At 33.4% G+C, this 27419-nt stretch overlaps 1 protein-coding gene across 2 annotated transcripts in view; it reads right to left on the reverse strand.

Moving 5' to 3' along the window:
* Positions 1–3915: 3915 nt before the first annotated feature.
* The window catches only part of NDFIP2 (Nedd4 family interacting protein 2), an 85494-nt gene continuing 61990 nt past the window's right edge, over positions 3916–27419 (reverse strand). For both annotated transcript variants that reach the window (XM_077855273.1, XM_077855272.1), the window contains exons 4-8: positions 26987–27080; positions 17076–17200; positions 12393–12459; positions 9680–9785; positions 3916–7242 (exon numbers count right to left, since the gene is read on the reverse strand). In XM_077855273.1, the coding sequence (XP_077711399.1) occupies positions 9682–9785; positions 12393–12459; positions 17076–17200; positions 26987–27080 (390 nt within the window). In that variant the 3' untranslated portion in view covers positions 3916–7242; positions 9680–9681. The remainder of the gene's footprint in view (positions 7243–9679; positions 9786–12392; positions 12460–17075; positions 17201–26986; positions 27081–27419) is intronic.

A 27419-nucleotide genomic window follows, 5' to 3' on the forward strand; every position in this document is an offset into this window, starting at 1 on the left:
TAATACACAGGGCTATGAAAACCAGGAGGACCAGGTCAGTGTGAGAGGATGAGAGAAGGGACCTTCCCAACGGAGATGGTATTTAAGCTCTTTTTGAAGAAGGTGGAAAAATGGATAGGGTAGTTGGATTTCATGTGAAGGTAACAGCATGAAGGTAACAACAATCTGCCACTATTTTCTGATCACCCAGGATTTTAGAGCACTGGCTCCCTGAGCAACAGCTATGCAGCATCAATGACAGGTTTCTCCTGCTACCCGAAAGCATTCCTATGAAACCTTTTGTAAGCCGAAATGTATAAAGTGAAGAAGCAATTATCATTGATCTATATGAAAGCAATTATCATTAAATTTATTACCATTAATTTCTGAACATTCCTAGACCCCAAAAATCATTAGGCTTTTCTGATACCTTATGACACATCTTGCTAACAAATGCACAAAACAAATCAGGTTAAGAGGCAGATGCTCACAGACCCAGTTTAGAGCTCTGGTGGCTTGATGCTGAGATACTTAAGGGCAGGTCAGAGAAAGAAGCTTGGTAGGGCCACTCTGGCTGCTTGGGGTGCACACTACCCTTGTAATAACTTGCTGCAAAACAAATGTTGGATGCTATTTTTGCTTTTCATCTTTTGTCATTAAAGCAAAAATCCTCTTTAGATTTCTTTCAGTCAGCGAAAACAACTAATGCAGGTTTTTCATAAAAGCAAGTGGCATACTGTGAACTTTCAGGAAGTGGGAATACCTACTCATCCCCATTCAACAGTGAAGCTCTGTGGGATTGGTTTTGGGGCCTCCACACTTTGGCCACACTCCCCACCAGCTGCAGTGCTTTATTGCTTGTACAATGGGCAACTCCCTTCCTTTGCATGGTTGTGTCCCTTAGAATCTTCGGCCTTGATTCCACTTGCTTCACAGAAGATATAAGGAACTAACACTAGGTCAGCACAATGCTTTTAAAATCACCCTTTTTGGCAGGTGCAAGGCCCACATCAGGCAAGGGCTTATTTCAAATGCATGAGGTATCTGTTGACAGTAACAGGCAGCCTGGTCTGGGAACACATTGAGCAAGGTACAATGTTTTTCTTTCATATAAATCTCACCTAATCTTCAGGTACATAGCATGCTTCCCAAACAGTTGAGGAATCTGAGGCTGTGGCTAAGCAAATTGCCTCTGCTTACATGAAAGTTGATATTTGAGTTCAGGGTTAGTCAATTGGGCTCCAAAAGCCAGTCTTTCTGCTACATAAAGCTACTTCTCTTAATAATCCAGAAGCTCCTCAATGACAAAAGTGCGTGCTAGTGGAAAGAAGTTACATTTCTTGAGGCAGGAAAAATCAGCTATGTGAAAATTAATCCAATTCTGCCCACTTTACAGGACTTTGGAGAAAACAACCACCTTCTCAGCACAAACACTTCTATTCTATATAACGCTCCCACACTGCCCTGTGATACAGCCCTGCGATACAGCCCTGCGGAGCCACGTTGTGTGTATAAAGGCATGAAGACCAGAAAGGCTCTCATTCAGAGAGGTCATAAAGAGCTCAAGAAATGCTCATTAACTCTAAGATGTTTTGTGTGCCTTTCCCTTTTCCTGCAAGAAGGCTGATACACTGATCCTAACATTGTAACTATCCATCACCTTTGTACAAGGAGCTAGCTATACAGAGTACATAAGGACGAAAAAGGAATCAGCAGATTCCTACTACACCAAAATCCCGTAACTTCAAACTACAGAAAGAAACATGCTGTCACAGGACAAGTGTACTGCATTGGATCCTCTGGTATTTGAGGCTAAAATGTTAATTTCCCCCAAACTTCCAGTGATTCTAATGCACCATTTTGAATAACAATCCCAGCTCTTGAGAGGCCCCCAGAATCATTCAACTAAGAATTCATCCCTGTTGGGGCCCCTGGGTGGCTCAGTCAGTTAAGCATCCAACTCTTGATTCTGGCTTAGGTTATGATCTCAGGATTGTAGGATCAAGACCCACATTGGGCTCCATGCTGGGTCTGGAGCCTGCTTGGGATTCTCTCTTGCCCTCCCCACCTTCTCTCTTTGCCCCTCCCCTCCATCTCCCTAAAAAAAATTAAAATGATAAAAATAAGTTTAAAAGGAAGAATTCATCCCTAGAGATCCCATTGGATTAGGGAAATGTTAAGACTCAATTATCTTTTAAAAGTTCCTAACACTCAATGAACTGACGCTGTTTTCCATAGTCTGCCCGTCATTTTAAAAACTGGATTTAGGAAGTGATACCTTACACTTACTTTATCACCAATGCTTACTAACAATTAAGATTCTTTAGGTCTTGGGGTGCCGGGCTGGCTGTTGGTAGAGCATGCAACTCTTGATCTCAGGGTCACAATTTCAAGCCCTACATTGGGTGTGGAGCCTACTTGATTAAAAAAAAAAAAAAAAAAAAAAAAGTCTTTAGGTCTTATCTCTGAACAAGATGAAAATTAAAATTTAAGAGCCCAAATCCCCTGGGATCCCTGGGTGGCGCAGCGGTTTAGCGCCTGCCTTTGGCCCAGGGCGCGATCCTGGAGACCCGGGATCGAATCCCACATCGGGCTCCCGGTGCGTGGAGCCTGCTTCTCCCTCTGCCTGTTTCTCTGCCTCTCTCTCTGTGTGTGACTATCGTAAATAAATAAAAATTAAAAAAAAAAAAAAAAAAAAAAAGGGGGCCCAAATCCCATAGATTGCGCAGCCAAACCAAATCACCACACAGGAATTCAGGTGCTTGAGAAACTAAGTTCGATGGGAAAGGAATGATAAATGTATTTCCATACTAGGGGTTTAGGTAGTACAAGTACTGTTCTTGAATCTCTGAAGAGTTCATACTTTACAATAAGGTTATCTGCTAGTTTTCATATTCTGAGTACAGTGGCTCCTCCAGATTTCTTCTGAGATTTGGGTAAACTTTGGTTTTACCTGCTCATTTTACTATGCTTCTGGTAAAGCTAAAAGAAGACATTATGCTGTAAGGATAGCCTATATCCCTTCTTGTGTCACTGAAGGTAAAATGCTGAACTAAGTAAAACACAAAAGGAGTAGGAAAGTAATGAGGTGACTCTTCTTGCAAGTGTGAGAGAGAAGCTACCTCTAAGTTTCTGGGAACCAGAAGTGTGTGATTTTGGCTTTCCATAACCTCAACTGCTAAAAAAAAAAAAAAAAAAAAAGTAATACTCTAGGGGTGCCTGGGTGGCTCAGTCAGCTGAGCATCTGACTTTTGGTTTCAGCTCAGGTCATGATCTCAGGGTCACGAGACTGAGCCCTGCACTGGGCTCTGTGCTTAGCTGGAATCTGCTTGAAATTCTCTCTCCCTCTCTTCTGCCCCTCCCCCCCACTCTCTCTCAAATAAATAAATCTTTTTTAAAAAGGTGATACTCCATTTATTGCTGGATTTTTAAAAATGGTTCTCATGAAAATCAACTGGGTTTTTAAAAGCTGGTAGCTCAACCTCTCAAAAGAATGAAAACCTAAGCTGAAAACATCAAAAAAGAAAAAACCACCATGCATGTTGAGGTCAAAATAAATATTTTAAAATCTTTATCAAGTATGGAATGAGCTTTTTGATTTTCTTCTAGATAACTTGAAGGAAGTTTTTGCATTCTAGGCCTATGTCCCAAATGCAAATATAAGCCCAAAGAGAGGACTGTGGTTACCACTGATATTCTGCAAAGTAGCAATGAACATAAATTTTCATAAAGCTGATTTTTTGCATGTACTAAAATTAAATTGCATTATCATCTAACATTCAAATTACTGTGACAAGTTTAATATTGCTCCACACTCTAACTTAATTCCATGCCAGCTTGTTTTCATCTCAAATAAGGTCTACCGTACATTTTGTGAGGCTAAGATGGTAATAATATGTTGTGAATCTTAAACTGATTTTCAAAAGGATGCACAGGTTCACATTTCCATATCTATAGAACTTTATTAATAAGCAAAACACATGTCAGCATGTTTTTATATATGGGCAAGGACATTCCTATAATAATAATTGGCACATTATCATCTAACAGTTGAACTTTATCAAGAATGAGATTTAAAAAAAATACACTAACATTTCATATGATTATCTGAAGAATAATAAACAATTAAAATAACATTTAACAGCAGTTTTAAAATATAAAAGCTCATTGTTTACTATTTACCATAAGCTGGAATCATTCCAATACAACTTCTATTAAAAAAAATAAAAGAAAAATAAAAAGATACTGTGCATATTCTACAGGCCTGACAAATGGGTTGGCTAGGAAAGGCTGTGACAATAATTAGCTCCTGACCTAATACTCCAGTTCCTTCTCTCAAAGAGCAGGGGGTTTAGGCAGTCAATTCTCAGTAAAGTTACAGTTATATGTAGGGTGATCATGTAATTTATTCTCCAAATTCGGACACTTTTGAAAGAGGAGGCACTATTTAAGCTGAGAAAACAGAAATAATCACAACTGTTTCTGAGCAAACTCAGAACATATGTCACTCCAGTTAAATAACGGTATCAGAAGCACGATTGTTACTTTTGTGCTTTGGCAGGCTACAGAAGAATTGAAAAAAATGTTAAATTAAAAAAACCTGATTTTTTTTTTCTCCAGTTGGACTTTTTGGATTTCACTTTTCTTGTTGTGGACTGTTTTGCTGTAAATGTTAGTGATTACGGTCTTAACAGGTTAAAATTTATGAACCACCTCAAAGGCATGGGAGATTATCTCAGAGACTCAAAATAAAAAGCTAGAGATTAGTATTTTTTCTATTAAAAAGAGATTTTTATTTTAACTGAGTATAATGGGATTTGTCTTTTAATTTTAAATTTCTAATTTCAATCCTGAACAAACTATACAGAAAAATGTATTTTTACCTTAAATTTAGTTGATTACACAGATACATGAAAATGAATTATCCTAGCCATAACTAGTTATTCAAATATACCAGAAATAATTTAATAAATATTTGCATTAACTTTCAAGCCTCAGTTCACATTCATTCAAAAATTTAGACACCCTAACAAAGATTCTGATTTCAAACTTTAAGACAGAGTGCAAAGGCAGTTAAGCACCCCCAAAACACAACAGCAGCTGTTCTACCCAAGCTCACAGGAAATGAAAGGAAGTATGCAGAATTTGATAGATCTAGAAGAGAATGTTAAGTTTTTAAAAATAATATTCTATGCCCGACTGAATGATGAGATTTAAAGCTACCACTGAATTGTACCAATTATAGAGGATCAGGTAACATGCACACCTGAACCTTATAGATTTGAGGGGGAGGGGGAATCAAAGCAAAAAGTGAAGTTTTTGATGTTCGATCAAAAGTGACACAACCATATTCAGAAACCAAGGATAAATACCACAAAAACTAAAATATTACATTTTAATAAACTGATATTAAATAGCTCACCGAGTAATCTAAAATTACTATGTATGATAGCTTAATTTCATTTAAAAATTATCACAAAGAACAAAGTACAGGTAAACTGAAACTTCATATGAGATAAAGAAGAGATCTAGCAGGAGATTACATTTCTAATAGATACATTCTAATTTTAATTTCCAAATCAGGCAACTATATTAAATATTTTCTTTACCCCATGCTAGTTTGATGTCAAGGGGTGTAACACAGGTACTTTAATCAACAATAAAAATTTTATGTGGGAAAGGAGAATGAATGAGAGAAAACAAAAAATAGGAGGCTCAATTAGCAAAACAAAACTGCATGTTTTATTTATCAAAGACAATGAAATAAATCAGAAAATACAGAGAAATACAAAAGAAGTTATAAAGCATAATTTATTTTTTCAGAAATGGAAAAATGTCCCTGAATAGTTTTAGATGTATCTTTGAGAAGTAGTCAGTGTCTAATAAAACAAGCAACCAATTTTATATGTCCTGTATAGATTAAATGATTTTTAAGTTTAAAAGATGACATAATTCCCATCATTTTTAATGTTGGTATTCAAAAGCAAAAATATAACTGAAAACAGATGAGACATAGAATGATTTGTAAAATGTAGTAGCTTATGAATGTAGATTCCAGTTACAATAATGGCCACATACACACAAACTCCTGCAACACACATACACACACCACACCCCCATATTCCACAGACACATTTCCATTAACTTGAAAACAGATTATTTTGCATATCTCAATTCAAGATATGATTTTTATAGGTTAATCCTATAATCATAAAGCAAGAAGCTATTATTAGTAAACGTTTTTTATTTTCTTCATTTAACTAAACATCTAAAGAAAAAATTATTACAATGATAATTGAAAGATATTTTTATTGGCTTTTAAAAGACAAATGCAAATGAGAATATCTTACTCAGAAAATTAATTTTCAAAAGTGTCTTAAATGAAATAAATATAGTATCTAATACAATCTCTTCCTGCAAGAATCTCTAAGATGGCAATGCTATAAAAACCAAGCTTCTCAACTGAGAATCCCTAGAACTGGCATGTCCCTTAAAAAGAAAATAAAAAAATTTTCTTATAAAGGACATGTGGAATACTCATTTTTTAAAAATCTGTCCTAAAACAAGCTATCTTTAACACTCAAATTTTCTCTATATATTAAGTTCACTTAATTTTAAATTAATGAAAAGATATCCAGACACAGTTTCTAAGAAAACAACGCAGAAAGTAATTTATGCATGGTTATTTACAGAAAGAGTTTGCTAAAGAATAATGTAAATATCATGTTCAAAAATCTGACAAAGCTTTTCTATAATCAGCACTGAAGGTTTCAAAAAACTATATATAATAAAGGATATTTCATGTGTAGAGTTACTAGATGAATCTAGGAGCCAGAAACTAAAGCATTTGACATGGTTAATAATTTCATTTTTATTATACTAAATGTCAGGTCAGAAGTCAATGGCATTTACATGCTGGAAGACTGTTTCTCACTCACCTCTTTCAATTATATCAAACACTGATTAACCAAATATGACTGGACTTTACTGCTACAACTTTATGGTTTCTTTCAAGTATATGCAAATCCTTTACATGGGCACATATGCAAATGTGCAAAACAAATGAAATATAAATATTGAAGAAAATTAACAGAAATGGCTTTTAAGCATAAACCATCCTGCCATTCAATACTGAAGATCTATCTTTTCTTCACTAATTTGTCTTCTGCTTTTAGTAGTCTTCTATCCTATTAAAGTTGTAGGTTTACAGATGATCTGGAAATTTCACATTGGTATAAGAAAACAATGTCTGGTCGATGCAGTCTAGGGACAAAGAAAGAATTAGTCTTGAAGTATATTAAGTTGCAAAAATTTAAATGATAGTACAATAAAAAACCATTTTATAGTAGTATTACATCAAGCATACAATGTTCTTTTGGTAAAGATAACATAAAATAGCATGTATCAGAATTTATTCCAAAGTTTAAGCTTCTATATAGGAAACCATCTAGAAAATATTTACATTGTATTTTGGACTCTTGAAAATGCAAACAAGGTAATTACACTGAATATTCACAGAATATCATTTAAATTAATAAAATTACTTTGCCTTTTATCTTACATACTGATACACTCTTACTGTTACTGCTTGCAAAGCATTTTAGTTGTTAAAGAGAAAATGTGACACCTTCTAGATAGAGGTAAAAGAACATTTAAAAGGATACTTTAATATTTTCCAGAAATACAACTGTATTCATTGTACTCCTCAGTAGAAATAAGTATATTATATTAGATTACAAAAACTCCTGTTATAAGGTTTAAACAATCAAATCACAAACCATACTATTTGTAAAAAGAATAGTTATAGTAACTTTGAAAGATTTTGTACTTGTAGATACATCCAGAAGTTAAGTGTTTTAGCACTTTGCTTATGTAGTTCAAATACTTTAAAAGTTCAAATCATTTATAGACATGAAATATATGGTACTTGCTTTAAAAAGAGTATAGAGGGAGAAAATATTTTTAAGTCATATATCCAGTAAGGAGTCAATATCTAAAATAGTTTAAGAACTCATACAATTCAGAAACTAAAAAAACTAAACAATCCAATTAAAAAATGAACAGAGGATCTGAACATTTTTCCAAAGACATACAGATGGCCATCAAGCACATGAAAAGATGCTCGACATCCCTAAACATCAGGGACATGCTTATGAAAAACACAGTGAGATTAGCACTTCACACCTGTGAGAATGGCTATAATCCAAAAGATAAGAAATAAGTATTAGTAAGGAGATGGAGAAAAGGGAAACCTTGTGGAACTGTTGCTGGAAAAGTAAACTGAGGCAACACTCTGGAAAACAGTATGGAGGTTACTCAAAAAATTAAAAATAGAATTACCCTATGATCTGGCAATTCCACTTCTAGCTAGCTATCTGAAGAAAACGAAAATATGAATTCAAAAAGATAAATGCCCTCCTCTGTTAACTGCAGCATTATTTACAATAGTCAAGATATGGAAATAATCTTAGTGCCCATCAGTAGATGAATGGATAAAGATGTGGGGTGTGTGTGTGTGTGTGTCTGTGTGTGTCTGTGTGTGTGTGTGTATATATGTGTATATATAATAGAATACTATTCAGCCACAAAAAAGATCTTGCTATCTGTGGTAATATGGATGGACCTTGAGGGTATTATGCTATGTGAAATAAGTCAGATAGAAAGACAAATATTACATGATTTCATTTACAAGTGCAACAACAACAAAAAAACCCAATAACAATACAAAACAATACCCAGATTCACAGATACTAAGAACAGAAAGGTAGTTATCAAAGGGGAAGGAGTCTGGGGATGGGAGGCCACAAAATGGGTGAAGGGGATCGAGATGTACAAATTTCTAGTTACAAAACAAGTAAGCCATAGGGATGTAATTTACAGCACAGGGAATACCATCAATATTATATTAACTTTATGGTGACAGATGGTAACTAGACTTATGGTGGTGACCAATTCACAAAATATACAAATGTCAAATCACTATGTTGTACACAAGAAACTAATACTGTATGTAACTGTATTTCAATAACAAAAAGAGTCTGTTATAGAAAATAGAGACATGAGGTCTCCTCATGTGAAGAAACTACTAGCTAGCTAGCTGCATGCAGCCTCCAGAAACTCACTGAATAACTAGTGAGACGACCTCTACTCATTTCTTCATTCCCATTTATTCAAGTTGAAGGCTTCATTATTGATACAAACTAAGTCATTTAGGAAACAACATCAGAGCTCCTATTTTCTTCACACAACTTTTATTCTTTGATATAGTTTGTTAAGATTAGTGCATGGAAAATTTCTTTTCAACCACAAATTTGTGTTTTGTTTATTTCAACACATGTCTGTGGATTTCACATAGTTTTGTACAAAATGCCCATCCTTCTAAAGTGCTTTGTCATATTTTGTTTTTCAAGCCTTTAAATCGTGTGCTAATGGTTACTTACATCCTGTGGTTAATCTTTAAAAAAGTTAAATTCTGACTTCAAAATTTTTTATTTATCATATATTTTAAAAATTAAAATTTATGAAATCCAATTTTTAAAAATCTTAAAAAGTTCACAACTTATTAAGTCTTGAATGCTAACAGTATAGCCATACATTAAATATGCTAGGTTTAAAAGTAAACAACATGAGTACACATAATATGCATCTTGTCAAAATGAATACATGAAGGGAATAGAGTTAATGTATTAATATTTCTTACCTCTATAATAAGAAGAAATACCGTGTTCTATGTGCAGCTGCCATACTTTCAGACATGTTTCTGACTTTTAGATAATTAACAAATCCTCTGAAGAAAAGAAGCAGGCCTGGGAAGATTAAAATAATACAGATACATTGTATTCTTATATGGAAGGAGCATCATAAATTTAAAACACGCAATTATAAACAAGATCCTCTTGGCTTAAGGAATTTAATCTGTAAGACTCTATTCATTCCATAATATATTTTATATTATAATAATACCATCATGAAAAAATATAATAAAAGTTTACTGCCTCCCAAAATTCTTTCAAGGTCTAGATGTATCGAAATTAAAGTAAAAATTAAAGTAAATCCAGCCATGAAAATCCAGAATTACACAAAAATATATTTATTCCCTGATTTCTTTACATAGTAGTTATCTAATGCATTTAAACTGACTCAACTCAGAGAAATCCTATCTTTATATGAAACTTTTCAATTAACACAACTACTAAGAAAACTAAGACATATTTACTGATGTAAAGTATTCAAGAGAGAATATATGTAAGTAATTGGCTAACAATTGTGGGATTAAAACCAATAAGCCTGTCTAGCAATATCAAGTGGCTGTATCTGTGAAATCTGTATTTGAAGATATGTGTTATGTAAATAATTTTAATTATTAGTTCCTATTTTCAAGTAATAATAGAAGACTATAATACAAATTTACACAACGAGAAGCAAGAAAGAATTGGGAAGCAACCACTAGTGATTTCTTAAATGATTTGGGATAAATCTTACATCTCTCTCGGTATTCTCTGTAACAGGATTTTTAAATAACAACCATTTATATAACAGGTATCCTTAGTAATTAATAAAACAATGCCTGTGAAATGCTTCAAAGTTTCAGATGGCAGGTAAGTATAAAAAGCATTAGCATTATTAGTAAGTTCTTTGATATACTTATTAAGCATAGAATTCTAAGGGAAACATTTATTAACTTCAGTAAATTTTTAACTAGGTTACAGGCAGTGCAAAACAAAAACAGAAAAACAGAAGATAATACATGCATGTAACTTCCCTCATTGAGAGGAAGACTGTCAATTTAAAATACAAAGTCCCAAACTAAACTTGTACCTCAAATCCAAGACAGTAACCAAAGCACTAAAAAAAAGTATGGTTATAATAAAGAGAAAATATAGAAAATATACAAATAATGACTTAAGCAAGTGATACAAATTTCAGCTAAATCTGAGCCCATCTGTTTCCCATATCCTAACTACTTCCATTTGTGACTCCCATTGTGAATTCCACTCTCCTGCCCTTCCAGATGCTATTCAAAGGTAATGGTATTGTGATCCAAATGTAAAAGTATTAAAAAAAAAAATGTAAACAAAAATTATTTGTGAAATCCCTACTTTTGTCTTAGAAAATGCTCAGGCATTTTCTAAAATAAGCCAGTTCATAACTAGAAACCAATCATTTAGCAGCTATGCTCCTCAGTGTTCTACAATGTACTCAACATTCTTCTGAGTATATGTGAGAGCAACATTTTCATCATGGATTAAATTTTCACAATTCCCTAAATGCTAGATTGTGGTTCTGATGTGGAAACAGGGTTGTCCTCTGCATTCCACTAGGCCCTAGAGTTGTCTTCCTAACATTCAATCCTTAATATATTTAGAAGCAAATCTACTTATTTAATATGCTTAAATACCTAAGACTTTCTATATTTTTTCACTTTTAAGTAAGAAATTCAACTATGAGCACAGAATTCAGGTAGTGAGAACACAATTAACAATACAAAAAATTGCCTAAACCGTTGTTGGGGTCTGGCTCCCTAACAAAATCACATTAGAATAATTTCACTTTAATTGTTAAGATAAAGAATACAGGATCTTTAGTTACCTTAACTGACCACTAAGAATTTGTTTCCCTAAAGATCCTAAAGATCCAAAACTAGGACTGAACAAAAACTCAAAGAGAACACTGCCACCTACTGAAATGCTATTATTTTCTGGTACAATTATGTTATTAGAGAAATGTAGGCTTTAAATCAAAGTAGAGAGGATATTCTTCATGTCAGTAAATAAATCTGGAATGTGGATTAAAGGCATCTGTGATTTTGAGATTAATTTATCATACATCTAAAGTGAAAATCACCAGGGAACAAAAATTGGAAATCCATCAATATTAAAAAAAAAAGACATGCCTTGTAAAAAGAAAACTCAACAGAAGTACTGTGATCATTAGGCATGAAGCCTTTCCTTATTCCTGGCTGATTAATGATTAATGCAGGGTACATTTCAAAAGTATAAAGAATGTTTCAATGTTCCAAAAATAAGAAAATGCACAGAACTTCCAACTATCCTATTCTCAACATATCCTAGGATAGTTAAAAGAAATTATGCATGTATACTTTCCAAATTAAATGCTAAAGATAATATTTTAAATCATTTTAGGATTTTCAAGTTTTGCAATATTCCATTATCATCCAGTCACTGATTTTTTAAATTGACCAGCTCTGGATTTTCAATCAGAAATCTAGAAATCAGTGTATAATTATCCAAGTAACTAAGATGAAATTAAGTACGTGGATATGAGAATTTTACAGTAGAAAAATTATTGCCATGTATGTTTCAATACAATGTATTTACATGTTGCAATTTGAGGGAAATAGCAAAGTTAAACTAAACGCAAATTAAACTGAAATGCATTAGGAATAAACTTACCAAGTACAAGAAATATCCACCAAAGCCAATATTGTCCGTTGAAATATCCAGTAAAATAATCAGAAAACTATGGAGTGAACATAAATATATTAACCATATTTATGTACCTAAATATGAAAATCATAGATTACTCTGAATTTCAGAATGATTTACCTCAAATAATTTCCTGCACTTAAAACAACACAAAGAGAAAAAAATGCTTAATGACACACATAATTATTTGAGGAAACAAACCCTTCAAAATCTTTTACATGATAACTTATACAAACTTATACAAACTTAGCAAACTTATACAAAATATTTTACAAACAAGAATCAATTTCCAAATTTTAAGAAAGGTAAATTCTATATATCTGAATCAAATTTTCTCATTAAAGAGTTCACATGTCTGTTCTTTTTTCATAATCTCTCAAAGCCACAACTACCATCCCAAACACACTACGGCAACCTGCTGCTTTAGATATTAACACCAAAAGCCACATTAGTTTAATCTTATCAGATGGGGATGTTCAGCTGACCTCTAAAAAGAGGAGCTTTTGACCTTCTGTACACCCCCTACTGTTAATCACTGCCAAGAATACTAGGCACATAAAGACCCCCAACTCATTAGAGTCTTTTTATTTTCAAACTAGATGCTCCCGTATTCAGTTCCCAGCAGTGAGCTGAGAACAGCTAACTGAACCTTGAAGTGGCATTTCAACAGCTCCTATCAGTGACCATGGTAGACGGTTTTATATTCTCTGTGAAATGAGAATACAAACAGGCAGATGGAAGGCAGAGCTTGATGATACTGAACATAGGTATCTTTTCCTTGATGAGCCTCTGGATGTCATGATTTGTTATTTTAAAATTTCTCTAAGAAAACCTAATATTCTTCAGTTACTTCAGATAATTCTTCCCTAACGTCTTTTAGCACTTAAACCATGTTCCAAGTAGTTATTTTTTTAAAGTGTTTAATATAATCTAGTCTAAAACTACTAAAAATTACTACTCTCTTTTAATTCATTGGTCTTCAAACAGATTCTGATTTAACTAAAAATCATTTTGTCAAATGGAGATTTGCCCTCAAATCTGAAATTAAAAGTAACTTTATTTTGGTAATTATTTCCAACCATTCATTGGTAATTTCCACAAAAGCTTAAAAATCCTATAGGTTTGGTAATAATTAAAATACTTGTGAACACTGTCACTATTTAAAAAAAAAAGTCACAATTAAGGAAGCATATGTATTAAAGACTACCTAAATTTGTTTTTTTAAAACTTTTAAGTATTTCCACAGGAATTATTTAGAATTAATAAATGAGCCATAATCTAAACTTTCAGTTTAGAGTTTAAAAATGTCAAAGATTATGATTTTTAAAATACCATTAAAGATGCAGATCCCACACACTCCTACATCTTTAATATATGTACAAGGGAGACCTAAACAACTGGGGAAATATAATTTGTAAAGTAGGACTGCATTACACTTTTTAATCAAGTGATTATTAATTAGAAATAAAAGCTTCTACAGGTTTTACAGTCTATAAGAACGAAAAGGAAGAACCAAAGCAATACATTTTTAACTTTCTAATTTTTGAATATATTGTAGACTATATTTAAAAAAATAATATAACCTGGCAAAAGGCAACCAGAAAAAAACATCATTCTTCACCAAAAATATTTACCAAAGCTAGTCTTTATTCCCAAATGCAAAATACTACTTTCACCTTGCAATTAAAGGAGACTCACTATGTAAAAAGGAGAAACTAATAAGCTTTTGGGATCATTACTGAGTTAGAAAAAAGGTTTTAAAATACTAATAGTCACAAGGCTAAGCCAAGTTGGGGTTTTTTAATGAGTAAACCAATCATGTTGATTGGCCAATCATAGGATGCAAAAATCAAATTTTGGAAAATAAATTAATCTACACTAAGAATTTATCTAATTTTATTTTATTAATATAACACCAGTATTTTATTGTTTACATCCTGTCTACCTTTGAAAATAGTTTTTAACAAAACACATATTCATTCTTAAACAATAAAAACATCAAAAGCCTTAGACAGAAATAATACTAGGATCAGCTACAGATATTTACATTAAATCTGAGTGTCATGGAAACTCAGAAACAAAAAGAAAATCTGCAGTACAATTTATAAATTAGTTATTGTCTAATAAAATAAAACATCGGGCTTTTAGGAGAAAACCTTTCAGCACTGAGCTCCACAGGGCATTTATTGCTTGTAGCATTATAATCAAAGTACAGTGTCACAGAAGCCATACAGAATTTGGAGAACAAGCACTGAATTGAGACCAAGCTAGATTCTAATCACATATAAACTGTGGGGCACTGAGCAAATTATTAGACTCTTTTTTTTTATTCTTAGCTTTGTCATCAATAAAGATGGATTACCATGAGCACTGCTGATAAGAGTAGCGGTCAAGAATTCGGTGTTTGTAGCAAATTATGCTTGAAACATAGTAAGTACTCAAAGAAAAGCAGCCATTATTATTTGATATAAATGATTTTTTAAAATTATTTTCTTATATTAAATCTCAACATACACTAACAGCATAATAGTAACCTTAACCCAGTAGCAGTATTTTTTTTAAAGGTATATTTTATAAGTTTTTTTTTTTTTAAGTTTATTTATTTATTTTTAGTAATCTCTACACCAAATGTGAGGCTCAAACTCAGGACCCCATGCTCTTCTGACTGAGTCAGCCAGGTGCCCCTCGGTAGTGGTATCTTAATGGGAAATGAAACAGTCCCAGTGATCAAACTTGATGATAATATATATATATACCTTAGAAAACTTTGAGGATCTCCAGTTTTTGAATTTAAGTTCTCCATCTTACCACATTAGCTGGACTTAATTACTAGATAATCAACCTCCTCCCAACTAGGGAACTATGAGACAATTAGGCCCTGATACCCTGAAGGCACAGGTTGCATATAATGGACTGGACTTTTTTTATGAATCTAGAATACACAAACTTACTAAGTTTAGGAGAGTTGATAAAACAGTCCTTAAACCGTTTTCAGTGTTCTGTGACTAAAATGAGAAATCCATTTGCATAATAGTAATTAATTATATTACTAACATAATAATAACCATTGGACACAATTAACTTCAACTATTTTGAGGTTTTTCTAGTAATAACTTTTTTCAGGGCAGGGATTGTGCTTTATCTTTGTATGCTAACATCTTAACACATTTATGCTCATGGTGGGAATCCACTTCACATTTTTTTAAATGAAATTAGAAAAAGAATCCGCCAGCGGGCTGTTCTTACACTGGCTCAGGTTTTAATCATCTCAGAAGAAGCCAAGTCATGTCGCACCCAAGAATCAACTGATTAATAACCAAAATCTATAATTTGGTCTGAACAGAGATGAATGAGGTCTGATAAAATTACTGAAACTCTGGGAAGCCATAACTTCAAAAATAATGAAGAAACACATTAAGTCCAATATTAATTTTTTAAATCAATTTGCTGATGTAGGTACATAACTGAAGTGTCTGAAGCACTTAAGAGAAGCTGACATTAAGTATGTGATTCTACTGAATATTTTAGGAGGATGTGACTCACTCATTTAGAAATCAATGTTTAAATAAATAGTTTGTAGAAATTAAGCATTTTATCAATTGTATAGTAGCATGTAAATATGTGGGTTACTTTTAAGAAAATTCATTAAAAAAATAAATAAAATCACTCTTTTTTTTCTTTAAGGTAAGCCCAATGCAGGGCTTGAACTCATGACCCTGAGGATCAAGATGTGAATTGAACTGAGATCAAGAGTTGGATGCTTAACTTACTGAGCCATGCAGTGCCCCCAAACCATTCTTGATCATTCTCCTAGGTCTAACCTAAAGAAATTAGGGAAAAGGCTTTGTAACAGGAACCAAAGGATCTAAAAGGGGCCTCCAAGAGGCAAAGGTAAAGAGTGGGGGAAGACTATGCAAACAGGGCTACTGCCACTGGAATGGTTACAGAAAATTATTTTGGGACAAACTGTTGATATGGGATAAAGACTTAGCATTATCTCCCTACACACCATGTGGTAAGTGCTAAGAAGTAGATAAAGGGTGAATTCCAGGAACAACAGGGAAATAAGAAAGGTGGAAAGGGAACATAACAGAAAATGGGTGAGTTCAGATAGACACCTCACAGGTCTTAGTTTTTTGAGCTCTCAAAAAAGAAAGAGTGAGAAGATGAAATTAAGTCCTTGAGAATTTTACTAACCAACAGAAAATGTTATGTTTTACCTGATTTTAGGCATGTGTGCACTGTATCACAGCAGATGCAGCCACAGCTTACCAAGCACCTGTATTTGTGCAGCAACTAGGCAAGTGCTTTAATTATATTACTGCTAGGCCTCACAGAAATCCTGAAAGGCAGCTAATACCAGCTTATTGGGAAGAAATTCTCAGAACAATTTAAAAATTTAAAGTTAGGACACTGATATAAGTAAGATTCAAACTCAAATTTTTTTCTGATTTCAAAGCTCTTTCCATAGTAAGCTCTCATATAATAAAGCATCAAAATGTTAACACAGAGATCACTACAATAAGTATAAAAGATAAGCCTCAAAATAATTGATTCATATATGTAAAAGGAGTATTTATGAACCACACAAGAAATTTCATAGATTTTAATTTTAGAGATCAAAGTGATAGAGGCTATTAAGACACTCACCCTAACAATAAGGATCCATTTGATCAATGAAAGTCCAAATCCACAGATGGCACCATACCTTCCAGCTATGGTATTGGTGATACAGAAGGATAAACAAAATCCAAGCCAGTTGAAAATAAATGCCACTAAAAGCAAGAGAAATAGTTCTTTTAAGGACCACACTTTGGAAACAAATTAACAGAGACATAATATTAACAATACTTCATTGCACAATGGAAGTAAGAATTCCCTTTCTTTTGACTTTGTACCAATTAAATCTTCTTTATAGGCCGTAGTTTACCTTTTGCAAATATATTGGTTATTAATTACACATTAACAAACAGATAAGCTTGGTTTCTTGTTAGTCTGGTCAACAGGAATCAATTCCTTAAAACTTATCAATAGGTAAAACTGCATTTTTAAACCAGCTAAAAATCAAGTCATAATGTAGCTCAGCTCCCATGTGATCCCACCCAAGAATTCCAGCCTAAGCAATCAACTAACTAAACTGGATTTTTTTAAAAAGCAATATTAAAGATAAGCCAAACAAATTATAAAATGTTTCCAGAGGAGGTACTGTTCATTGCCTCTTCCTATCTAACAAAACCTACTTTTACCCCTTTTCTGGAACCCACCCACCAACAGAGTCTTTATTTTAAGGAAGGCTAGATCATATACTTAACCCCAAAAGAGAGGGGTCCTGAGTAGTCTGGGAAAATCACAGGAGCCCCTGCCACTTTTTTTTTTTTTTTTTTTTAATAGGACTTTGAAATGCATTCTTTGGTTCTTAAAAACACATCAAGGAGACAGAGGATGGAATATAGGTTAAATAACAGTGGCTCTAAATTGATCATTGTTGAAGTTGAGTGATAAATACATACAGGTTATACTCCTGCCTAGTTTGAGAATTTCTACAATAAATGTTAAAAAGAAAAAAAAAAATCCCCCTTATCCACTGGATTTCTAATTTGAATATAACACCTGGAAATGCTGCAGGGATTTTGCCATCAGCCAGAGGATTAAAGTATAACTCCACATGGGCTAGAGAGTGTGAAGAGAAAGAAAAGCAGAGCCACAGAACTAATACTTGCTGTGGCTGAGTCTGCTTGTCTATCCCCTTGTCTATGGATTTTCTGTTTTGTGAGATAACCACCTATTTAAAACAGCTGAGTAAGGGTTTTCTATAACTTGTAGCAGAAACCATTCCGACACAGGTCCTTGAGATATCATCAGAATCTGTGTGTGTCTAAGATAATAATAGAAATGATAATAAAAGTGAAAATCAATTTGAGCAGACTTTGGTCCTGTTCAGTGCCCATCCTCTTATCCTCAATATCTCTAACTAACCCTCAGGGAAAACATAGAGAAATGCTGATTTTTCAGGATTCTGAAGACAAAGAGGAAACATTTTAGAATAAATTTAAATAAAATAGCTATTTCTTCAAAGCAATTTTCCTACTCCTATAATTTCTTCCTTCCTAATGCCTTCTAGGCACAGCTTTCTTGATCATTTATAGTAAGCTATATTATATGATACAATAGGAGAATGCATTTTGAAATTAAGAGACTTGTGTTTGAATCACAATGTGACATGTATCACTCACTAGATACATGACCTGGGACTCACTGCTTACTTCTGTGAGCCAGTTCTCTGATCTGTACGATCTACTTCACAAGGCTGATAAGAGGATTAAGTGAGATAATGAATTTAAAGGGCTTAGCACAGTAAAGAACCTGGCACAGTGATTGCTAAGAAATGTTAACCATTATTAGTACCCATATTTTTTATACAGTAGGTTATATCTTTTCCGGAAAAAAAAAAAAAAAAAAACACAAAAAAAATCAGGAGATGCTACTGGAAATAAAACTTGCTTACACTCAATTTTCTTTTTTCTTATACTAGATGCTGATTTTGCTATCTTCTACCTCTGTGCTATCTGATGCCACCAGCCACACTGCTTTCTCCACTAGTTCCAGAAACCTACCCTACTCTACAAAGAGGGCTATTTTAATTTCCATTAATTAAAACTAAGTGAAATTTAAAATTTAGTCCGTCAGTCACACTAGCCACATTTCAAGCACTCAATAGTCACATTTAGCTTATAGCTATCACACTGGACAGCGGAGATAGAGAATATTTCCATCATCATAGAATATACTATTAGATATAGCTGTTCTACATCTAATTGGTTAATATTTGTATTATCTGTGGAGAAAAACATGTAATGGCTGATCAGAAATTATTTTATATCTATTTAAGGTAAATAATCTACATCAATAAACAGTAGTAGAGCTTCCCAAACAGTAGTAGAGCTTCCCAAATAGTAGTAGAGCTTCCCATATAAGGTATGCCATATATGAGCTAGTGACAGACTGAGAGAGTTACTCTGTTCCCTCTCGGTCGGCAGGTGAGATCTGGCGCAGAGGACAGATTGCCACCAGTCCTGAGCACCTTACTCCTTTATCCCTGTGTGCTATAAAAACTTCTATCATTTTGTAAGCCTGTCATGTAGTTAACTAAAACATAGGAAACACTGATGGAGAAAATACAAGACAGCAAAATATTCAGAAGTGCATTTTTACCTATGAGTGTGTGTATGTTTAGCTTTGGGAAAATTAATTCAAACACGGTTTCTTTCAAAACAGATTTACAGATATCTACTATACATATAATTATACTTACATTAGAAATGGGATACAAAATAACAAAAAAGTATTTAATGACTCATCATGTTTTCTTTGTGCTCTCTGCCAGCAGTATGCATTACTAGGCCTTAAAACTAATAGGTGATATAATCTCAAAGTTGTGCTCATGCAAGATATAATATGTTATGGACTGAACTGTGTTTCCTCAAAACTCACGGAATGAAGCGCTAACCTCCAGTGTGACTGTATATAGAGACAGGGCCTTTATAAGGAGGTAATTAAGGTTATAAAGGTAGAGCCCTAATCCACTAGGATTGGTGTCTTTATAAGAAGAGAAGAGGCACCAGAGAGCTCTCTATCCTCCATTATGTAGAAAAGAGACCGTGTGATGAGGACGCAGCAAGAAGACAGCTATCCACAAGCCAGGAAGAGAACCCTCACCAGAAGCTGAATTTTCCAGCACTTTGATCTTGGACTTCTAGCCTCCAGAACTGTGAGAAAATAAATTTCCACTGTTTAAGCCATCCAGTTGGTGCTTTTTTTCATGGCAGCTCTGAGGGACTAATATATAACTTTATCCATCTGTAATCGGTTTAAGCACTAGGAAAACAGTGAAGCTAGTGACTACTTAAGCATAGATAGATTCACTTTTTATTCCCACTGGCCTGTAAGATAGGAAATAAAGCTGAACAGGTCTTTAAAATACAGAAAGGGCAGAAGCATTCAATTCTAAATCCTCTATGACATGTCTGAGTTGGCAAAAAAGAAAATTTAATAGGGATGCCTGGGGAGAGCTCAGCAGTTGAGCATCTGCCTTCCTTCCACTCAGGGTGTGATCATAGGGTCCTGGATCGAGTCCTGTACTGGGCCTCCCTCAGGGAGCCTGCTTCTCCCTCTGCCTGTCTTTACGTTTCTCTCTCTGCATTTCTCATTAATAAATAAATAAATAAAATCTTTAAAAAAAAAAAAAAGAAAATTTAATAAATGTATGCTAATAAACCTTAAGTGCGGGGACACCTGGGTGGCTCAGCGATTGATCACCTGCCTTCGGCCCAGGGCATGATCCTAGAGTGCCAGGATAGAGTCCCACATCGGGCTCCCTGCATGGAACCTGCTTCTCTCTCTGCCTATCTCTCTCTGTGTCTCTCATGAATAAATAAATAAAATATTAAAATAAATAAATAAACCTTAGGTGCATAAAAGAAACAACACATCAACACATGACAGAGGCAAATGAACAGGTACACGCCGAGAAAAAAAGACAGGAACACTTTTCTCTCAGCTCTACTTCATTCATGCCATGTTTCTCTGGAAACCGAAGACAAAACAGGAAGCTTAAAAGGTGTAGGAGACCTATTCCCCGCACAGCAAGGCCCAACATGGAATCCAAATAAGCAAAAAAAGGCTTAAATAGCCTATATTCCTTAGAAAAGTAAGATACGGAGTAGCAGGCAGCAGGAAGCAGGGCAATTAACTCAGGAAAGTTGGTAAAAAGAATGCTCAGTGTTGCTCCAATTACACTCTCCACATTCATCTTCCCAGTCCCCTTCTTTATAAGAAAGGGAGTCAGACAGGTTAATGACATTTGAAAGAAGGCTGCCAATCACTTTAAATAATGTAAAAGGTGAATGTTCCAATGAGGATGATGGGAAAGGAGAACCTTACTACTATCCTCACCTAAGAGTACTCTATAACTTACGGTATTTCACATATTTTAACTTAATTGACACTCACATTGGCCTTTTAAGTAGGGGCAAGATCAGAATTAATTCCATTTTACAGAATGGTATACTGAGACTTAGAACAGTAAAGTGCAAAAAAAAAAAAAAGGAACAGTAAAGTGTTATATAAGCTCACAAAATAAGAGCTATAGGTAAGACAGGAGCATCCTAGTCTTTCACCTCTTAGAATTAGTGATTTTTATTATATACCTTGCATCTATATAAAGATGGCAACAGGATAACCTAGAAAGCAATACTGTATACTACAGCTCATCTGTTAACTAATAATGCTTAGTTTTTAAACTTCCAAAAGCCACAAGATACCTATTAATTACAAAGGGAAAACTTTATAGTGAAGAAAGCTAGCAGACACCACCAAGATAAGAGTTGACATCACCAGGAAGAACACATAACTAGATCACTGTCTCCTGATAGGATGCACTGAGAAAGGCACATCATTTCTATGGTATTCTTATAGAAAGGGGGGGGAGGAAAAGAGGAAATGCATAACCTAAATCTAATCGTAAGGAAACATTACATAAATCCAAATTGAGAGATATTCTACAAAACAACTGGACCATACTTTTCAAAAGAATCAAAGTCATAAGAAACAAAGACCGACAAACTGTCCCCCCATTAAGAACAGATTAAGGCCAGACTAAGGCAAAATGGCAACAAAATAATATATATAAAATCATGGACCATAAATAGGACATCAGTGGGACAACTGGTAAAATTTGAATAAAGTCTGTAAACTAGTTAGTACTATTTCATAATGTTAATTTCCTAATGTTGATCACTGCACTGATGTTACATAAAAAGTTAACACCTGAGAAAGCTAGATCAAAGTTACATGGCAACTGTATTATTTTTGTAACTTTTTCCTAAGTTTTAAATTATTTAAAGATGAAAAGTTTTAAGTTTTAAATTTTTAAAAATCTGATACTTTTTTGACAACAAATGAAAATTGTAAGTGAATGAATATAATACATACAATACTAACAATGAGCACTTATTAATTTCTTCAATCACATAAAAATATATATAAATGTATTAGGTTTCAAAGACACTAAGTTCCTAGACAAGGAATAATCAATTTTACTAAACTTAGTTCTGAACTACACATATAGGTAAATTTCTCTCATCCTCAGGCAATTCTCCTCATTTAAAAAATTAGCCATTAAGACCTGAGATGCTAACAATTCATTAGTTTTAATACATTTCAGCTAAATTATAAGCAATGAGATGACCAAAACAAATGTTTTTCTTGAAAACAAAAATGTTTAATACTTCACAAATATCACATGAGTTTCTTAAGGTATAGTTAACCATTCTTAAGTGTTCTCTTTCTGGATTCACTTACCATATACAACTTCACCTAAAAGCTATATAATTATAAACACAGCTTTATCTGGACAGAACAAATCATCAACGTATTATTTTTCAACATGTGTGATGCCCAGGCAACCTCTTTAAGAACTGTTAACTTTTATGACTTGTCCATGGTAGCTGCTCAAAATCACTTATTAGTGAATACAAATGCTCAATATCATCAATCCTTGGGGAAATGGAATTAAAGCACAATGAGATACTACCACACATCTATTGAACATCTAAAATTTTTTAAATTGTCAATTCCACATGCTGATAAGGATCAGAGCAACAGAAAAGCATTCACTGCTAGCGGGAAAGCAGAGCAGCAGCCATTTTGGTAAGACAGTATAGCAATTTCTTACAATTCAGAATTTATATTTCAAAACAATATTCTGATTCCTTTTAAAATCACAACAATTTGTTATGTTGTTAATTGTGTTGCCCTCAAGTCTAAAATGGGAATAATGGGGGCACCTGAGGGACTCAGTCAAATATCTGACTTGTGATTTTGGCTCAGGTCATGACTTATGGGTTATGGGATGGAGGCCCATATGGGGCTCTGCCTCAGCAGGGCGTCTGCCTGAGATTCCCTCTGTACCTCTTCCTCTGGTCCTTCCCCCACTTATGCTCTCTCTCTCAAATAAATAAACCTTAAAAATAAAAATAAAATAGGAATAATGCAGGTGATTAATTTTTACTATAGCTGGCAAATGTGAAGATTCAAGCGGATACAAAAAGCTAAACCTTCAAAGAAAAGTTTTCTAAACAGAGTCCATTACATTTTTAAGGATTATAATAGTTCAAGGTTATTTCCACAGTCTATCAATTATCCAGTGGACTAAATCTTAATTTCCAGCTTTTAATTAACAAATAATTGACTTTCAATCCAATCTCTTAAAAACTCTGTTATATAAAAGTAAGATCAGATACAAGCAGGTTAGGCACATGTGATGCATTTTGCTATGACACTGCAAGGGATAATGAAAAGTAAAATTTATCAAGGGATGCATATATTTCTTTGTTTTCTGAACATATACATGCAATTATTTTACCAAATTTATGTGTAAACTTTTTTTAGGATTACATGTGGTAAGAGACTGAAATGTGGATGCTATAAGAGAGAAGGCAAGAATCAAACTATCAAAAAGTTTTAATTGAAATATTCTTATTGATATTCACTGTAGTTTTATTCACACAGCTTATATCATCTGAAATGTTTAAATTATAAGCCACGTTAAAGAATAATCTATTTCTGGGCAGCCCCGGTGGCTCAGTGGTTTAGCGCTGCCTTCAGCCCAGGGCGTGATCCTGGAGTCCCGGGATCAAGAACCGCGTCGAGCTTCCTGCATGGAGCCTGCTTCTCCCTCTGCCTGTGTCTCTGCCTCTCTCTCTGTCTCTCTCATGAATAAATAAATAAAGTCTTTGAAAAAAAAAAAAAAGAATAATCTATTTCTGACAAGAAACAGCAAATGTTGGTGAGGATGTGAAGAAAAAAGAACTGTCACATACTGTTGGTGGTAATGCAAACTGGTGCAGCCACTGTGGAAAACAGTATGGAGATTCCTCAAAAAGTCAGAAATAGAACTACCCTACAATCCAGTAATCACACTACTACTAGGTATTTCTCCAAAGAATAAGAAAACACTAGTTCAAAGGATATATGCATTTACGGTTTACTGCATTATTTACAATAACCAAATTATGGAAACAGCCCTGGTGTCCACCCATAGGTGAATGGATAAAAAAGATGTGATTGATACACACACAAAGTACTATTACTCAGCCATAAAAAAAATGAAATATTTCTATTTGTAACAACATGGATGGAACTAGAGAATACAATGCTAAGCCAAGTAAGTCAGAGAAAGACAAATACCATGTGATTTCACACTTATATGTAGAATTTAAGAAACCAAAGTAAAAAAGAGAGAGACAAACCAAGAAATAGACTATAGAAAACAAACGGATGGTTACCAGAGGGGAGGTGTGTGTGTGTAGGAGGGGAATGGGTGAAATGGCAATGGAGATTAAGAGTATACTTATCATGATGAACATTCAGTAATGTATACAACTGCTGAATCACTATACTATGTTGTACACCTGAAACTAACATAACACCATATAGTAAATATACTGAAATTAAACTTAAAAACATAATGAAATTTAAAAAATAAAATCTATTTCTGAACCATAGAAACAGAAATTAGAATAAAATCTAGACAACAGCTACTAGGTAGCTCAATAGGCATGAAAAATATATTAAGTTGCAATCTGAATAACAGCCACTAGATGGTAGTGATTACAAATAAATCTATGCTTATCAAAGCCAGTAAGTTCAAACACTGGTCTACCTCCTACCAAAAAAATATACATATATATCAGGAAATGAAGCCTGAAAATAATTTATAATTTTATTCTCACAATATTGGTTCAGTATTTATAGAATAGAGAATAAAAAATAAGTTGTAGAGACATCATTTAGTAAAAATGTAGCAAAAGCAGGTAATTTACACTAAATATATGAAATATATTTATTCATATTAATTAATATACCACCACAGGGCAAAAATAAGGCAACTAAGTATCTAGATTACCAAACATTTACAACAACTGTTTTATCAGCAAAATGTTTTCAAACCTAAAAAAAAAAAGGTTAAAAAGAAGATAGTAAGGTTAAGTGAAATACAGAAATGGAGAAATAATCATTAAACTCTGAGTCAAATAGATGGTATCAAATCACATTTTTATGCCTAAGAAACAGGTATTTATACTTACATATAGTACAATCAATTTAAATTTTCTTTTCCAATTAAGATTTTTGAAAGATATAACATACTGATGGTACTCTTTTTATAAACAAAATATGTGGGAAGATTGTTATTAATAATAAAGGGTTACCAGTTGAGCTAAAACTAAGGAAAAAAAACTAACATTTACTAGACTAAGAGTACAAAACAGTAGCTATTTCTAGTCAAAGTGTTCATTTCTTTCCATGGTACCTACCATCGTATCTAAATATGAATTGTAACTAAAGCCACAAGATTTAAATATTGCATATCTATTAGCTGGTTGCCAAGCAGACCATAATTTATAAATTGTTATTTATAAATTATAATTTATAATTTATAAATTTGAAGAGAAAAATGTAACTGCTTTCCCACTCACCAACCCATTTCTGAGTGGTTATCTACTTCTTTTCTTCAACAGATGAAACGAAGGAAGGAAAAGAACCAAGAAACCTTCTCAAAATTTTCAAAATGGAGGATTAGTGATTTCCCAGACTCAAAAGTAACTCAACTGAAGGCATGTATTTTCTGTTTAAAAGTTGAATATGGTACTTTAAACAAGTAAACTTTCCTCAGTTTTATTATCAAAATAAATTTTATACTTAAAATGAATTAAATCAGCATTCTATGAGAGTGGTGATCATTTAAACAGGTTGAGGGCAGAAATTTACCGTATCTAGTCTAATAAATTTACTTACATGAATATTGAGTTTTGAAAACTTAATTTTAGCAATTAAACAGTTCAAGTGTCAAAATATTATGTACTGAGTACACCAAATGCCAATCTCTGTGTTAGGAATTGAAATAATAGACTGTAACATAGTCTTGCCTCAAAGTATAAAGTCTACTTTATAAATTCAGATATTTAACTAAGAATTCTGCAACATGTTAAAAAATCTTACTTAGGTTTTTGGTCTTCTAATTACTTACCATTTCCTCCAAACAAGACATATTTGCATTCTTCTGTATCTCAAATCACATTGTTCCAGTTGCCTAAAGTACTTCCTTTTCCAACAATTCTTCTTGCTTAAATACACTGAAATGGAAGTCTTTTGCCCCCAAAGCAGAATTTATAGTTTCATTCTGCATGCTCCTACATTGTTGCTTGGTCATACAACATTTCTCATGCAAAAATGTATTTATCTTAAATATGTTTATATAACTCCAGCATCTAGTGTAATTTCAGCATCTAGCATCATGACTGCAATACACAGTAGTAAGTAATAAATATCAGGATTGTTATTGTATCATATGATCACATAGAGTTCAATATCAAGAACAATTTACATTTTAAATAAAGTAGACACACACTAACAATATTTGCCTTTCTTCACTAACTACGTTATTTAAATACACACACAGCCAATATACGCAAAAAACAACTTGGAAATGAAAAATCACTTACTGAAAAATGCCAGCATGAAAATCCCATCATTACCCACTCTGAGTTGGTCTGCATCACTAAAGTCATCTCTTGGTTGGCACTCTTCCTCCTGAATCTGTAAAACACATAACATTAGAACAGCTCATTAAAAAACTAATTCCAACTTTATTAAGTATAAAGATAAGAATTTAAATAAAATCAAATATTCTCAATTTGTTGTTCAGACAAAATGATACAATGAATACAATGGCATATAAGTATTCAAAAACATAAGTATTAATTTTTCATTTTTCTTGAAAAGAGTAACTTAAAAAGAAAACACACAAAAAAGATAAAAACTGAACACCGGATCAGTGAAAATTGTAACAAGTGAAAATGTATCAAGAAAGATGTGACTGACACATTTGCACTGAATGGGAAAGAGGAATTTTCATAATCAGTGGTGGAATCTAAA

The sequence above is a fragment of the Canis aureus genome, chromosome 17 (genome assembly GCF_053574225.1).
Source record: "Canis aureus isolate CA01 chromosome 17, VMU_Caureus_v.1.0, whole genome shotgun sequence".
Lineage (NCBI taxonomy): Eukaryota > Metazoa > Chordata > Mammalia > Carnivora > Canidae > Canis > Canis aureus.